The 18,329-nt window shown below is 37.9% G+C and overlaps 1 protein-coding gene across 3 annotated transcripts in view; it reads left to right on the plus strand.

Moving 5' to 3' along the window:
* Nucleotides 1-18,329, plus strand: part of sh3pxd2aa (SH3 and PX domains 2Aa) — a 143,733-nt gene that overhangs the window by 61,123 nt on the left and 64,281 nt on the right. For all 3 annotated transcript variants that reach the window (XM_015347566.2, XM_015347564.2, XM_006630757.3), the window contains exon 6: nucleotides 12,581-12,609. In XM_015347566.2, coding sequence (XP_015203052.1) covers nucleotides 12,581-12,609 — 29 coding nt within the window. The remainder of the gene's footprint in view (nucleotides 1-12,580; nucleotides 12,610-18,329) is intronic.

Consider the following 18,329-nt stretch of genomic DNA (forward strand, 5'->3'; position numbering starts at 1 on the left):
TGTGTGGTGGTTTCCCTCTCTTAACCCTGAAAGTCATCTCCCAGTGTGCCGTTCTCTCCTCACTCCGGACGAAAGGAGTGTCCAAGCCATAACAAAGTGAAGGTTAGCCCGTTTCCCCTGGCAGTCACCGCTGATCAAAAGCAAGTATGTGACTTCAGTGTGCTGAACAGGAGAGGAAGCAATCAGGGCAGGATCAGCTGTCTCTCCTTGCAAAAAGCACTGAATTCCCCAGAGGAGAGGGAAACCACTGTGAGGATCGGGGGGGGGGGAGTGAGCGATCAAGGCAGTGGTGCAGGTGTGTTGTCAGACACGCTGACCTCATTAGCGTTGCCCGTTTGTTTTGTGGGTATTGCACGTGTGTGTTGCTTTATGCTTATGTTTTCCTCATGTCAAATAAATAATCAAAATATTGTGGTTTATAATAGTCCACTAAGCAGTAGTATACTGTAAATACAGCGTTCCTCCATTTTCTAACCCCTTCATCCAATTTAGGGTAGGGGGGAGCTGGGAACCTCTTCAGGCAAGCAAAAGCACCAAGGCAGGATACACCCTGGACTCGTCACCAGTCCTTCACAGAGCACACACTCACGTCAGGGCCTGTTTCTCCAGAAGCCAATCAGACTCCTAGCATGTCTATGGGCTGTGGCAGGAAACCCAGGAGAGCACATGGAGAGCAAATCCCACACAGACAGAACCCCAGGAATTGAACCCAGGGCCCCAGTGCTATGAGACTGCGAATATATAAATGAAATACTAAAGTTTACTAAATAGATTGAGCCATCCTTCTTCTTTTTACTACACACCCATCTAGGGAAATTCATGCAGCAGCCCATTTGTTTATAACAGACTGATTCAGAGTAGATATTTGTTTTACTGATTAAATTCTGTTTTCTGCTGTTTTTTTGTATTACTTTAGACAGGACACTTTAGAGGCGATTCAAATAAGTATGAAGGAATGAAACCTAATGAAATGCACTTAATGTTTGAAATTAATATATTTTTGCATTTAAAAGAGTTTCTCATAGAATTCAGTATCCATAGCATAAGGAAATTAGATTTTAGTTGTGCTTCCTGTTTGGTTTGTGTATACTGTCTACATATATATGAAATAAGGATAAAATATATGAAAATGTGTTTTTAATGGAAGCAAATACACACCTACAAAGCATCAGTAAAGTACTTTGACTGCTTGACAGTATACCATATGGTTCTGGATGCTGAGGCCTATGTGCTGAATTACAACCAGGCCCACATATAAATAGTCCTGGGGGAACTGATGCTGCTGCTTTCATAAAATGAACCATAACAAGCCTCTGAACAGCATTCCAACTCTCAGCTGGCTGCTTCCAAATTACTTTAACATGGTGGGCAGAAATTCAACTTAACTCCAACTTTGCAGTATAGGTTTTTTTCCCCTTTTTGCTGCACATAAATATAAGGATATCTTTCATTCTCTGACTTACAGTTCCATGTAAATCAGGTTGAAATGTAAACTCTTATTGAACAGAAATTACAACAAGTTAACTGAGAAATTGGTTATTCCTTCATTGTAGAAACGGTAGTGACAATGTTTAAATGCAAGAAACTGTTTTAACCACTAGGTTTTATTTCAGCTATTAAACAGTTAAAATGTTGTGATAAAGACATGACCAACAGAAAAAAAAATCATTTCGACCATCTCAGTTCCATTAATGATGCTGTATACTGAAAGAAGATTAATTGATGGAGCCAATTTTAACAAAACTCCCGGAAGATTCTTGACTTTTTTTAACCTCCAAAACATGTCTGGCACAGTTTTACTGCACAAACCGAAGATATTCAGACACTGGGGCCTTTTTAAGTGGGTGGATTGACAACAATGTTTGTGGTTATATGATTGCCTCTGAAGCTGTAATTAACTCTTTAAAAGCAACATTGAGAGGTCTACTGATGAAAGGAGACCATCTAATTGTGTGACACCGCATCAAGAAAATCAGTCAAGTTTTGTAATTTGTGTAGAACTTGTTTGGTAAAATGTGATCATTTGGTGTACATTTCCATCAATTAATTACTCTATACATATTTCATGAAAAAGTGCTCATTCACGCTAGAGACCAATAGCAGCTAATTTTCTTTACAAATAATAGGTTTCACTTGTACTGCGTTTTGTTTTCATTAACATACATTATTCTAGGGGCAGCCAAAAGATTGATGAAAACACGAAATGATTGCCTTTGTGATCAGACCTCTGTTCTGCCTGTAGTGGGAAATCTAACACGGATGCCAGTGTTTTGAATTAAGACTGTGTGTCTCAATAGCTGTGACCCATAGAGGGGGTGAGGCTGGGACTTCTGCTGAACTGGCTAAGTGCCAGTAGACTGAGGGCAGAGGAATTGGCAAAAGCATGAACATTAAAGCGCAGTACTGAAAGTGCCTTTTTTCCCATTTACACTCACCTGAATTGGTTCCAGGTTGCAGTTTGAAAAATGATCACTAGTTCATCCAGCATATGGTCTAGGAGAAATGTGTGTTGTAGATCAAAGTTGATATGATCTGAAGAAAAAAGTATCTGTAATTTGGGGACAAAATGTGGAGAAAGAAGAAATATATAAAAAAATAACAGGTGGAAAATTGTCCACAATGAACTGTTTTATAGTCACTGCTTTTTTAAGTCCTGAATTGTTTTACTCCATCTGTTGATTACTCTTTCAGAGCTTTTCAAAATAAATTGCAGAACTAATGGTTTTGTCCCATTAAATCTTCTGTATGTGAAGTTTGTTAAATGCATAAACCTCTCCCCTGCCAGCACGCTATCAGAAGGAAGAAGCAATTTTAAACTGAGCTTGTTACTTAAAAAATGCCTAGACATGTTGACTTTAAAATCTCTTGACTTCACTTGAACTATTCATAACTCATTTCTTTACAGGTTATGTTAAATATGGTTTTCTTCCAAGAGTCAAGACAAATATCCTCTTCTTTCCTAAGTAAAGTAGGATGATGAGGTCCTGCGAGAAGCTTGCTGTTTCAGTCTGGCCTGTAGTCTAAGATACCAGAGTTGCAGATGGCATCAGTCCTTGGCTACAGAGTCTTTCCGGATGTGTCTGTTGATAAACTCTGAACCTTCTTTGGGCCTTTGTAGCCATGTGGCAATTACAGTATATAGTGATTTTCTATTGATTGTTCTGAGCGCTCCTGAGAAAAGTTCAAGTAAGATATAAGATGAAAATAGAAAAAAGAAAGTTCATTACGTTCATAGTTTTCATAAGGGAACACTAACCTTACTAATGTATTTTTTTGGGGGGGCTAAGCATACACAATTTGTTGAATTTTGATTGAAACCCATGTGGGTTAACCTGGCTGATTAGTTTATTCAGCCAGGTCACTTTTGTGTTTTTTAAAGTGTTACTTTAAAACAAAAGCAATTACAAGCTTATCCCTTCACTTTCTCTTCAAAACCTCATTAAAAAGAAATGTAATGGTGTAGTTTGGAAAATATCTTTCATTTTTCAAGTTGTTTCTTTTATGGAAACATTGGGAACACATGGGTTTTGCAGTGTAATGCAAATCCTTGCAAGAATGCAGGAGCATATTGCTCAAAACCTTTGTTCTATAGAGTAGTTAATTCACTCAAAAAACATATGTGAGAATGGTGCACACATTATGAATTGCTCTTCAGTTCTACCAATTACTGCTTCTCCTTCACCTTTGTTGTATGTACTGTACTAATAAAAAGGCAAGAGTTCTGTGCCTCACAGTTCAAAGCTTGCAGGCTTTATATGTTGCAGCCTGTCACTTTAATGTATCAATTAGCTGCTAACTACCAAACCGACTAGATGGGTTTTCTCTTGTTTGTAACTTTTTAATGTTAAAATTGTCCTGTACTTTAGGTTGCGAAGGAATAATTAAAAGAAGCTGCAAGTGAAATTGTTTGCATTTAGCGACACCTCCTGGCAGATTTGTGTATTGTCCCTCATAGCTATTATTAATGTGTCACTCTTATCCAAAATGACTTTTTGTACCCATATTTAAGTGTAGTACATTGTTCAAGCAACAGATTCCTACGGATGCCCCAGTAACAAGAGTAAATCCCCAATTACTACTCAATACAGCTGCCCTAGTGCCCACTCACCATTCTGCAGCGAATGTTAAAGATTCTCATGTCATTGTTTCAATAGCACTCTCCCTCAGGTAATTCAGTTCTGTACAGACTCTTTCACTGTCAATTAAAATCCACTGATTATTATTATGTTTTATTTATAGGCACTTTAACAGATCCAAAGTGCTGCTTGCTAGAGTGCATACGATTTGCCTGTCCTGGCTCTGTTCAGTGCATTTTAAAAGTCCCAGTTTTCAAGATCTATTTTTGGCTTCTGCAGGTTTTCATCAACTTTACTCTACCAACCTTATTCTTCCTTTCTCTACCTTATTCTCTACATTTCTTTTTTTTTATTTCTATTGAAGAATGACAGCATGAATTTGATTGTACGTTTTGGGCAGTCTATAAAATTGCAAGGCTATTTTTCACTCTTTTTTAGCAATTCTGTAGCACCAAGACATATGTAAAGCACAATACAACCATACTCAACTCAAAATGCCCAGTGGATCAGATTCACTGATTTAATTAGATTTGCAAAAATATGATAAACACATTAAATCATTTACATTTAGCTGGATTTGGATTTGCACCATAGAGATCACAAAACCAAAAAATGAGTTTTTCTTTTATGAATGATGATAACTGATTGGCAGCATGAATTTTGATAGGTTTCCCATAGTGTTGATTTTTTTCAGTCCATTATTGCTACTAACCAACTCCACACAGGCTTGACAGCCAGAGAGACTGAGCAGCCAAACGATTGCTTTCCTGCTGCCCACAGAGCACTTGCTTGTTTAAAAGCGTCCACTAGGAGGAGCCAGTCCTTTCCTACAGGAATCCAGTTATCCCGGATGTACAAAAGGGGCAGCACTGCAGTAGACTGGAGGACAATGCTCCTGTGTTAATAACTGCATGAAGAGAGGGCTCTCATATGGAGATTAGAGTTAAGATAAATGTGTCCAGTGTCTGGAATTTTTTCTATATATATACACACATACATTCTGGCCCAGCACTTTTCCTGTGAATCATAGATTTCCAGTGGAGTGAATTCCATGAATTCCCAATCAATTCAGACTGCTTTTCTTTTTTGTTAGCATCAGCATTTGGCCATTTAGTTACTATGTTGATTACAACCACATTTTTAATTGGTTGCAGCTTTTGTTTTATTTATTTGCTAAATCTTAACTATTTTTTTGGGTCTATCTGCATCAATAGTATGTTCCGTATTTCATATCTTTTTGTTCTGTTTTTTCATTTAATTAGGGTTAAATTTTTTTAACATTTTGTTAACTGACAGATGTTCTGCGGATATTTGCTGCTGATGGAGTCCTTTGCTTCTTAGTGTTCTTTAGTTTGAGGCTTGTTGATGGCTTAATTATACTTTCCACATTAGCTGACTCTCCCTGTCTGATTATAAGAAAGTCCAAATGAGAGGGGGCCAAAGGCGAGACTCATAACAAGAATATTCTCTTTGCAATAAATTAAATTCCTTATCAGAGTAATAAGATAAAGAGAACATATTAGTTTGGAAGAAGGGTAATGATGGTACTATTTTTTCCCACAGAATCTTGCACTGAAAATCAACAATAATTTCACCCCAATCTTTTGTAAAAAAGGAAATGCAGAGCATAAAACAGTCTGTTTTATGCCCCAATTTGGAGGCACAGAGGCTTTTGTGCATGCAAGTGCAGGCCTTTGTTCTGCATTATGGAATTTCCCAAAATACTTTGTTCCAGTGGAACACTAGGTATCCACACTTAAAATTGTTTTATGTGATGGTGCGTTGTGTAGATCAGTAAGCTTTTGTAAGCTTTTCTTTTCAGTCTGAAATGGCTTCAGTCATGCAAAACTTGTACATGTTTAGTTCTTGGATCACACCGAGAGGCCTGTGATGTGGTTTTCTTGTCCATTACAGAATATAGGAAACTTTAGACCTCAGTTCTGCACATACTTTTAGCACGACTATGCCAAAAAGCATTCACACTCTTATAAGAATGTTGATTCAGACGTGTCATTGTTATACCAAAGTTTGCTTTTTTAAGGAAAAATAAATTGACACCATCTGAAACTTGCTGAAATATCTCACTTTGATGACTAATTGCATTAACAGTGCATTTTTTAACAATTTTAATGAACTCTTGAGCTATAATTATTCTTTCCTTCTTGCACTTCATGGAAACTGAACTCTGAAAGGAAAAATAGTCTTCTGTGCTAATTTGGGTCGATCATGTTACATGTCCTTTCTGAGTGCAGATTGCTAACATATTGATCATTAATATTAGAAGAGGGAACACCTGAAGAAGGCTCCACAGCCGAAACGTTGCGTTTCCTTTTCAGGATGGAATAAACCCGTTACCTGTTCCTTTGCAGCCTACGCATGCTGACGCAGCTCCCTACTTGAACTAATTAATATTAGATGTTGACCAAAGGTACTATTTTTTTTCTGAGGTTCAAAAGTTGTTTTTCACCATTTAGGCTTGCATTCAAATATCATGTTGGTACAATGTCAGAAGATCCATGCATCCCATATCAGTTGCTGCTCCCTCCTGTGAAAAAATCATCCCTGTCTGATTCTAATCCATCAAACAGGGCACAAGGCAGAACTACAAGTTGCACAAGATAGCTGTTCATCAAATACACAGCAATGTAGAAATGGCAATTAATCTCGCCAGCAGTTCTTTGGGAAGGCTACAGAAGCTGGATCACCAAGGAAAAAGCACAGAAATATGAGTTGAGGTCAGTTTCCTGAATGTCATACCACCATGCCACCTGTCACAAGGTGACCCAGGAAAATGCAAGTTGGCCTGCAGAACTCTACGTTGGTGACTGTTTCGCTGGCTTTTTTTTTTGCTTTGCTCTTTTCACATTCCGACCTGAAAGGGTTGCAGTTAACACTGATGTATAGGTAGTTAAGGTAGTTTATAGGGGAATCCTCTCAAACAGGGAACGGTGTTGCATGATGACGGACACAAAGTGGCTGTGCGCTAGACCGAAACTGCTTTAAATCTTACCACTAAATCTTAAACAACTGGCAGCAGACACAAAAATCTTACTGTGTGCTCTGATGAGACTAATGTGAACCTTGCCAGCTTCTTGCAAAGGCTCTTATCCACTTGCAAATAAGGGTGTCATTGGCTTCCTTAGTACCCAGTATCTCAGATAATGAAGGCATGTCATAGGCCAAGAAGAGGAGGAGTAGATTGAGCTTGTGGGGAGCAGTTAAGTGCAGACTGGCTTTGCGAGGAATTAATCAGCTTGTGGTCTGCAGCTGCGATGGTGGGCCTGGAGACGGCCCTTAATAACCATCAGCAGGGACTCTGGGAATCCAGATTAGCTTTAAGCCACCGTGCCCGCATCCTTTAAACCACCTAAAATATCAATGGGGGCTTCATCTGAGTTTTCAAAGTACCCTTGTGTTCAGTGTTTTGGTATAATAATCTCCATCCAAGATTCTTGCTTTTAAACAGCATTTCAAAATAATATTAATGCGCATGAATAACTGGAAGGGATCCTTCTAATGAAGAAAATGATTGTAGTTCAGTCATTTCAAAGGCAGTTTGAGCAAATATTAGATGTTTTCCATTGTTTGTCATATTATATCTAAATTTCCATGGTTTGATGACTGTTAAGTACAATTTAACCAACTTTGTTTCTTTAAAGTAAGACAAGTTTTACAGGTTTAATATGTGACCTAGTATTTTATCAGGCTGCATTTCTTTGACCTGTAATGTTTTGGGGTTTTTGGTTGGATGAAGATAGTTTTATGTCAAGGATCTTAATTTAAATAGCTTATTCCCTCAATTAAAGCCAGCATTGTGTTCTGATGAAATACGATGCATAGAAACTTGATGTCCAAATATATTCCAATAAATATATCAAAATTGCCACTCTCGTTTTCCAGGATCTGATGGTAGTGGAGCTTTAGACCTCCCTGTGAGGTGTAGTGTAAATTGAGCCTGTTTGTCAATCAGCAGTTCATGCCTGTTTTCCTACCAGCTCTCTCCTGGGACGGCTGTCGCTTTACAAATTGAAGGGGGTCATTCAGACTATGTCCAATTTTTGCCAGCTGGACTGGAAGAGTCCCTCTCTTAGATCGTTTTTTGTGTTTTTTTATGTCTGAATAATAGCATGAGAAAATTGCTTTTATCAGCAAATTAAATTCAACTTAGAACTGCTACTTTTAAGAAGTGTTGTCACCACTTTCCATTCTGAGAAATTTTTAGTCTAGTAGGCTGGAGAGAATCTGTGACCAAAATACCACAATAACCAAATTCTTTATCCTGGTGTCCTTACGCCACAGTGAAAGTAGATTGTATCTTCACACCTGGAGGTTCATTGATGTTGTGCTTAGATTGTTAATGGATATTTTCCTTGAGTAGGTATGAACAGCATCCTCTTTTCTATACCACAATATTATGCTGAGCTTTGCATTCTTCATTTGGTGTTTTTTCAAGCACTCTTCCAGATTCTAGACAAATGTCCAAAACACACGATGGTTAGTTTTTTAATGAAGGAGATAAAATGACCAATTATTTTGTCATGTTTCATTAAGATTAAAGGTGCTGAACATATAAAGATGGTAATGTATTAATACACAGTCCATATCTATAGTTCTGAAGAAATGACTCCTGTACAGTATCTAAGACTAAAAAGCAAAAGCAACAAAATTGGATAATCTAATATCTGTCCATTTTGAAATAATTAAATGTATCACTGGAATCAGATTAACTTCTGATTAATCAAATTAACTTGGCATTAGCTAAAGTAGCTTTAAAATGGAAAAAATGTACTCCAATGCATTTCCTTTCCTTTAATTGCAGAGGTCTTCAGATGGTTAACAGAGCAATTCTACCTATGAAAGCAAATCCTCTTAAATATTTTACAGTATATGGCTTATCCCCCTTTCCTCCCTCTCCTTCACACCACATATCTTTCTTTACGAGACATAGGATGAGTGCTGACTGCCAAAACTTTGCACATTATTCTCAGGGGTGCAGTATTATTTCAGCTCAGAGACATGGGTCATTTGCAAGAAGGGGTGGACACAGTTGTGTTTCTTTTTTTCCCCTCTATAATGTGTTTCAGATGCGTCCCAACCATTGGCAGTAAATAGCCAGCAATAACAACACATATCTCACTTGTTGCTCTCAGGTTTAATTGGTTAAAGCTGAGTTAGGCTGAAGTTAATCTAGTTTAAATTAATGTACATATTCTGCTCAATATTCACTTTCCCCCCATACAAAGTGTTTTTCTCTCAATAAAGGATTAATCCCACAGTAATTTTTCTGACTTCATTCTTTTTTCTACATATTCTAAAAGAAATACTTATGATTAAAATATTCCCATTTCTTTATTTGCTTTTCATCCTGACTTTTAATGGTGATGCCCAACGAGAGGTTTTTATTTTCTGCTCAGCTGGAGTCATCTGGCGTTATGGCATAGCAAAGTAACCGGTTACAATTTATTGTAATTTCTTTTGATTTCAGCAGTATTAGAGAATGCACACATCCACACATTCAAAGCTCCACCAGCACAGTAAAAATATGGAAACAATACTAAGCTTTGTTTGCAAAATAACGAGTTAACATTGCAAAGTGGGAAATGACCTTTCATAGTTTGCCTGGTTTTGTTTGTGCTGCATATAAGCCAGATTCCATGCTAAAATGTCATTTTATTTTTGTTACCATATACAGTAAATAGCTTCTGCTTTTCCCTTTAGCTATAACAAAACCACGAGAAGTTGAAGACATGGGAGAAAATGTAAATGTCTTTTGGGGGAGTTCATAAAAATGAGCTTTCTTTATGTTGTTTTCTTAAATATATTCTACAATGGGTTTCAAAATAGCCAAAGATGGAGGATTATAGTTCACTTCAACACTAAAGAGGCCTAAGGAGATCATAACTGCTCTATTTATATCTTGTGGCATATTGTGCAGTGTATTTAGCATTCTTTACTGCAGTGTTTACTTGTTTATTCCTGTGCTGCAGGATTTGGTTCAGCTGGGAGATGTTTTGTTTTCTGACCTCAAAAACAATGAAAGTGCAGTGGGTAACCTCTCAGAGACTTTTTTCATCAGAGTGTCTCTAGATTCTGCAATGTAGATAGATATACCAGCCTTTTGCCACTCAGTATAAATCAAGGAGTGATTCATTTTTCTTTTGATGAAATGTTTTAATGTTTTATTTGGAGTTTTCTCAAAAAAGAAGCCTTATTTCATTGTTTCCATTTCTATTATTGATAGTGTGTTTCAAAGAAGGGCATTTTGAAACTAAAATGCTTGACAATGTTTGTAATATCTTAGTTCATTTAGGGTAAGTGTGATAGAAGCTAAAAAAAACGTGAGTTTTTTTAGATCATTTTTATGATCTAAAAATGAGATTATTATTTTTAAAAACTCTCTAGTCGTAAGACTGTCTCAAAGCATTCAGATAAATAAAGAACCAATTGATAAAGAAAAGCAGTAGCATTAAAATTCAAAATCCGGGCTAAAGACTGATCTTTCTGAGAAGCAGTTTTGTGCGGCAGTCTTGACAATGTCTGGAGAAGAGTGTGAGTGCAAAGTACTTTATTTTACCCTAATAGTATGTGTGATGTATCTCACAAAAAAGCCCCCTGTTTCAGCACTAGCTGGTGTTCCCTCACTAGCACATCAGCCCAGTTGTAAACCCTGGGGTGATGGCACAGGACTGATTCTCTCCCTGTTTCCTTCTCACAATGGAGCTCATTCTCGCGTCTCCAGAATGATCTCATAGACGCATGCAAAAAGAGCATTATTCATCTTCAAGGGCCCCACAATAACTGAGATTGAGCAAAATACAAGGGAGAGTGAAAAAGAGGTGAAGCTTAACATGAAAGGGCCATTTGTATCCACAGCTTAGAATGAGATGCCTGGACATATTCCGCCATTGTCTTATAGTGTCTACACCATGTGCTATTCTTGAAATTCTGGAGTGGAGGGGTTTGAGTTTAGGTGTGAGAGAGAGAGCACGCTTCATCTGTAAACTAATCAGATGACCCCAGTGGATGTCGGACAGGATTGTCAGCTTTGTTTATGCTGAGGGAGAAGTATAGTTCTCAGGACTGAGAGCAAATGAATTCTTTTGCAGCTGCTGTCTCTTGGGCTTGGACATTTGTCCCTGTGATATTTGTAGACAAACACAAGACGTAGTTAAGAAGGTAGCAAACACATTTCAAGTCTGTCATTGAAGATACTAGCCTGGAAAATTATAGTTACACTCTATGTCCAAAAAACACATTAGGAAGAGTTTTCAGTTTGGGGGTAAGTACGGTACTGTAACTGTGATCTGCAAATAAGTATATAAACACTCCTATGTTTCACAAGAAAATTTGACAATAGAATTTACTGTTGAGTGGTAAAATGTCTCTTGTTGTGACCAGTATAGCTATATACCATGTTTTGAATTTTTGACTGTCACTGTTGTCTTCTTTTGACAAGAGGCAATAGAATAGGTGGCAGTGGTCATAAAGTATTGGCTGTTGTATTTATTTGATGTATATAATGCAGAATCAGGTTGTCATGCTCATGACATCTTATACAATTTTCTTGTATCAATATATGTACGTGAAAGCTGTAGTTACAGAAAAAATGAATACATGCAGATTCCAACATGAATAGCTGGCTCACAGTAGTTGATGCTTCTATTTGAATTTGAAGGCTTGAAAAAGAAAAGAGGTATTAAGAGTTGCACAGTAAAATGCTGCAATTAATCATTTGGAGGTGATCATTTTATTTTGTTTAAACAGATCTTAGGATATTCTTCTGTGTGTTTTGTGTGTTAGAAACAGAAGGTGCCTTTCCTTGCTGCATGTTGCTGGTACTGCTATAACCTAGTTAGAGATTATGTAACATTTTTCTTTCCAAAATGTTTGTCCTCCTCCACATGGGATTCCAGCACCCAGAACACAGCTATTTGGGTGCCCGTCGTTCTGCTGCACATCGCAGGGGTTTGCCTTTGCAGCAGTTGCAGGGATTTCTATAAATAGAGCCTGCAGACTGGAGCTGTGCCTCTCTGCTTCGCTCCCTCCCTTTCGCTGCTGACTGCATCAGACCAGCCACCCACCTACTGTACCTAGCAGCAAGTGCACCACCTACCAGCCCCCATGCTCTCCGTGGCTAACGGGTTAATCCAATAATGATCCATTAAGTGTGGGGAGTTTACGGATTCCCTCTTCTAGCTAGAGGAGGCTCGTTCTTTTTGAGTGAGTGAGAGGGAGCCGGTGGAAGTGGTGGTGTGTTGTCACATGATGTGGTGGTGTCTGGTGCTACAGCAGCAGCTGGCCTACCCATCTCTCTCTCTCTCTCTCCCCCGATCTCCTGGTCTCTCTGTCTCACAGCAGTGCCTCTCTCTCTCTCTCTCCTGCTGCCTGGGTCCATGTCTTCATGAGGGATAGGGACGATAGGATCCCAGCGTGGGTGCACACCCTCCTCGTCCTGCCCTCTGTCTTCCACTAACCATGTCCTTCTGTTGTTGTTTCTTTTTCAGAGACTATGGCACCTCGAAACGGAAATCAGGTAAGAAAACTGGATTTCATAACATTTGAGCTTCTGTTTGTTGGCAGCCTTAAAGTCCTGTAACCTGTTGCATGTGGGTGGGTGTTTGTTTGTCTCCCTCTTCCTGCGGATGCACTAGCTTCTTGTTTTATCTACATTTTGGATTTCTTGGCATTACATTATTTCAGAAACTATACCGCCCTAAAAGGAATATTCTTTGGTACTCTGCTTCACCACAAGCTGCTGTACCGTGATGTCCCACATTATTGGCTTTGGAATTCAAATATCAGGGGAGCAATCAGAGTCCTGTTTTATAGTCTCTAGATCAGACATGCAGTCACAGTTCGGAAGGACCGAAAGTGCTCAATTATCTGTCAGCATTAATATATCCTTGACCGAAGTATTGTTCAGTTTCTCCGAATTAGGCAAATAGTGGGAGTGAGTGATTGGAGGCTCATGTGGAATGAGAAACTAAAAGACCTTGTGTCCCCTGAGGGCTGGCATACGACTGGAAATCTTTTCCCCGCCCTCAGGCAGGAGATCCAGGAGTCAGCCCAGGGGTATCTCCCATCTGCAACAGTCCCACCTCTTCCAGTTAGCATGATCACTTTGCCACAGGTGATTGATTACTTAAGGACTGGAGCATTTTGGAAAAGTAGTGCTGGCAAGGCAAATCATTTCTTTGCCTGCTTGAGGAATGTTTTAAAAGGTATGCCAAAGCCATAGAAGCAGCAGTTACAAAGCACTCTGCAATGCTTTGTCATGAACAAAACTTTAAGAGAGGAAGGGGTTAAACAGAAAGGAGGGCGTGAAAGAACTGCACCTGCTTTGCTCAGCTATGCAGTGTTGATCCACTGGGTCAAAACAGGGATGGGTGGAGAAATAACATTGACAACTGCTGTGTGTGTAGGGTTTGGGTGTGTGCTTGTATGCACTGTACAGTATGTGAGTGTGTGTGGGGGGTGTGTCATCTGTTCAGTCTTACCAATCGTTAGGCGCAAGGCAATATTAATAGGTTTTTCCATTGTATGCAGAAGGTTGCATGAAAGGAGTGGAAAGTTCTAGCAATTAGCTAGATGGATTTTGAAAAGGAATTGTCAGAGGAAGTGGACTAATGTCAATTCTGCTTTTAGTCCATTAAACTGCAAGAGTTCAATAATTATAGACTTAAAATACTAGTTCAGTTGTGTTCTGCATTCTTTAGTTGTATATTTACCTTGTCTTTTGTCTGTCTTTAATGTCTATAGGGGTAAATTCTATGTACAGTTTCCTGCTAATACTTTTATTTAGTAGTCTGTTTAAAAGTGACAATAATGTTATACAAAGTATCATCTTATTTTTAGAAATTATATGAATATAAATATGATTTATTGACCATGATAGTGTAATGAAGGCCATTTGTCAAGAACTACTGGGATAAAAAGGCCATTGTCAGTATTCTACAGCCATGTACAGATACCAGCTGCAAACTTCACATTCTGTGATGAATAGAATCTTGAAAGTGATTCAGTCTCATAATTTCTGTTTTTGAAGAAACACATTCTTCCTTCTGTTCACTGCAATAGAACTGTGATATGGTACTTTTGGACCTAAACCAATTTGTAATCATAACGTCTTCCCAGTTGAGCACTGTTCCTTATTGCAAATACATTTTTTCGGTCTGTGTTTTCACAAGTTTATGATGCTGATCTTTATATAGTAAAGATGAAAGTGCAGGAAGGAATAAAAAAGGGCGTCGGCTAACTGATTAATAAATCAGAATCTACCAGGAAATTCGATTTAATAATAGTTATCACAGCTGATATACAATGGGTGAGTATTGCAGTGATAAAATATTTTACCCTTCACTGACTATTAATTAATGTCTATGAGCAGTTGTGATTTTTCAGTCCAGTACTAGGTTATGTTTAATTACCTACAGGTTTAATTTTTCTGAATGATTCAGTTTGCCTCCCAAAGATAAAATGCATTAATCATGGTTGAGTTTGAAAAATTTAAGGAAATTAAAACAAAATAAATGAAAAAATGAAATAAAATGTATTTAGTTTTAGCTGCATTTTAAAACAAGGTTTTGAAATTAAACCTAATGTTTGTAGTATCATAAAAATACTCTTTAATTAGATAATAGGGATATTTCTGTCATAAACATGCCTCAAGAATTTGTAATATAAAATGCCTAATGGCTACTGAAATTATTTAGCACTTATTAAGATCAGTCTGTAAGACTACTACTAATTAACATATCTGTCCTTTTTGATGACTATAATGTTTTTTGTATTCTTTGATTAATTGCAGAGATCAATTACACTGGGAACACATTGTCCTGCCACAATGCAAATGTACTGGTTTTGTCCATATATCATAAATCCTAAAATACTGAAGTTGTAAAAAAAGCAATTAACAAGCACATGATAGGCCTCTGTGTTGCCCTTGAGTATGTCCACATACTGTAGATTAAGAGGAAAACTTGTTGTCTCATAGTGCAGTTGGCTCTCAAACAGGTGGTGGCATTTCATCAAGCTGACATTAATTCTAATTGGAACGAACTTGGCTGGCAAGAAACAGACCAAGTTGATCCTGCAATTTCATTAAGTAACTTAAGTCCATCTGGCACTGCCATGGAGACTGTTGCTGTGACCATCTTCCAGATTATTCTCTGTCCCCAGACTGCCTACTGTTATATACCACTGGAGCACCTCTGTTTTACAGGTCATGTTAATATGTCAGATATATGATCTGAAAGAGGCATATGCAGCTTCATATATATATATACTGTATATGTACAGTTTCAAAACCTATTCATTAATTTACTTCCCACCACCAACTCATTTAATAATTTACAGCACAAAAAGTCCAGTTCCTCTGAAATCACTGCACACTGTATTTAAAACCAATGACAGGGAAACAGGGAAGTGTATATCTGTGGGATATTGTGCTGTAGCTTCAACTTAGGATAACAATAATTATATGTTCAGGTGGCTAGCTGTGTCAGCATGCGTAGGCTGCAAAGGAACAAGTAATAGGTTTATTCCATGCTGAAAAGAGAAGAAAGGAAACACAACGTTTCGGCTGTGTCACAGCCAAAGAAGGCTCCACAGCCAAAACGTTGTGTTTTCTTTCTTTTCTTTTCAGCATGGAATAAACGTATTACTTGTTCCATAATTATATTTTGTTGGTCTTGCCTTAAAAGCTTTAATGGAACTCTGCTTTGACATGAAAATTTTGCCAGAACCACAAAGTGGTTAAAACAGACTTCTGCGCTCTCTACCTGCCATTAAATCCTTCTAAAGTTACAGCTGCATCTGCAATTTATGCCATTTATTTCATACATTAAAACTACATTATGGCTTCACTGGAACTCTAATGAATCCTTACTTGTCGGTGCTTATCTGAAGCTGAAGCAGAACTGACTGGAACAGATCACCACTTTTGTTTCTAGAGTGAGGTGGCTGTTTATTCTCTAAATATTCTTTCTTTTGGATCAAAAAGAAAAGCAAAATGTGACAAGGGAAAACATCTGTTACAGTATGTTGTATTGATAGTCAGAAATACAGTGGTGTTCTAGCTATATTGAGGTAAAACTACAGATTTAAAAGACAAAAGCTTGCAATCCTTACATGAAATATAGCACACCACTGGAATGTTGTACACTTCAATGCACAATGTGCTTATATTCCTATTTTGCACCCTGTAGAGGTTCAGTTTCAGTCTTTTCCGTTTAATCTGGAAAATGAAATATGATCTGAGCGCTGTCACTGCCGGGATTAGGGATAAAGCTGTCCTTGGAGAGCAATTTGAGCATTAAAGTTTAAAATGACATTAAAAGTTAATGATAATCTGTGAGACCAGTGAATGATCCTTCCAAGTCATTTTGTATCGGAACATTTGCCCAGACATCTGGCAGAAGACCCAAGGAATGGAGGCAGAGGTTGTCAGTTTATAAACCTCTGATCAGGCTCTCTCTATCGACTGAAAGCACTGGAAAAATAGCAATCGATTTATAGTGGGACTCGGCAAGTCCTGTCTTTTAGGTTGCATTTCATTACAGTTTTTATAAACTGTAACTTGTCTTTTCAGAGGAGCAGTGCACAGATACTTCTGCGTGCATTGGTCTTTGTGCATGTGAAGGCCAGATGTGAACTGGGTTGGTGGGGGTTGAGAGAGTCAGGCAACTATGTTTACGTGGCAAGTGGAAGTCATTTCAGATTGATACACGACAAGTGTAGATCACAGTGTTAACAAGGTATCAGAGCACTTGTTGGGAAAGCTGACAGGATCTGTGCAACAAGGGGAGGCGAGACTGATTTTTAATAAACAAAGTCCTGGCTGTTGGAGATGTGAGAAATAAAGTTCAGGTGTTTGTTTTGGTGCTAAAACCTGAGCCAGGATTTCAGAGGCAGTTCTGATGGCATCTTTTGAACATAAATGATTATACAGTAATTAATTTAAATAAAGACTTACTGTGAAAATTAACCCCTGCAGTGTATGGAATTGTTCATAAAACTTTTTTATCCCTGCCTTGCTGGGCTTCCAAATTGTGGAGAGATCATAAAGGATCTTACTGGAACACAATGCACTGATTGAGTTGACATTGCCTAGAAATGCTAGTTTTAGCCTAGATCATTAGCTGATAATGCCTAGGATTCCATAAATGGTGTATAGACAGCACAGCACCAGGGGCAGGGTTAGTCAGCCTGTGGGATTCCGTCAGGTGCTGAGGAGTTTGCTGCATTTCAAATAATGAATGGCTATAAATGACAGACAATGTTTGCACAGACAGTGTGGTTCTTAGGAGCAGATGCACTGAAAAAAATGGTCTTAATGCTGTACTCTGGTAGAACTGGATACCATTATTTTTGCATTCCATTGCAGTGTATATCTATTATGGGTGATATCTGGAAGTCCAATACGTTTTTTTCACGGGGTGTCTTTAGCAAACAGCCACTTCACACACCATCCATTTGTATTTAATCAACCAAAATACATTTTAATTTATTTTGAATATCATTTTAAAGAAAGACTTATTTTAAAGAAATAAATTACTCTAGTCAAAGAGTGTCATCTTTTGTATATTGAATTATAAAACACTTATTTAAGGATGCAGTCATCCTTTTGAGCAGTTTAATTTTTCTTCACTGCTTTTGTTTTCTATAGTGCATCAAATATAGAGCAAACAGGTATTTTTCAGACGACTGCTTATAATATCTTATCCACAGTGTGCCACCCACTCTCTATCCTTCTTCAAGAAAATCTCTATTTAGAATGCCTCTAGCATCCACTGCAGTTCAGTCTGGCCAACATCCTCGTCTTCCGAGTCTAAAGTCATGTCTATGTAGCAAAATCAATGAAAATTTTGTAAATATCAGATGTATATAAACCCTTCCTCTTTTAAATTGTATTCTATTTAAATTATCTATTGATGAATGGGTTTTTCTTTGATTCTCAGTTTTTTTTTCCTGCTTTGCCATGTCTTGAGTTGCTAATGAACAATGTATATTTTACTTCCAATTGGGAATTGCCCAAGTTTAAGCCTCTCAGCAGAAAAAAACTGAGTCACATGATGCTCAGTCAAACCTGAAGAGATGGCGTCTCTGAGATGGTTCACACAAAACACAGTGGTTCTAATGTCAATTCTTCATATTGCCATTTAGAAGATAGTGAGGTGTATTTATTACATGGAGTGAATTTACCTCTTTCTTTTCATGAAAAGATGGGAGTCATTTCTATAAGGAAATACTAGT

This window comes from Lepisosteus oculatus, chromosome 4 (genome assembly GCF_040954835.1).
Source record: "Lepisosteus oculatus isolate fLepOcu1 chromosome 4, fLepOcu1.hap2, whole genome shotgun sequence".
Classification (NCBI taxonomy): Eukaryota; Metazoa; Chordata; class Actinopteri; order Semionotiformes; family Lepisosteidae; genus Lepisosteus; species Lepisosteus oculatus.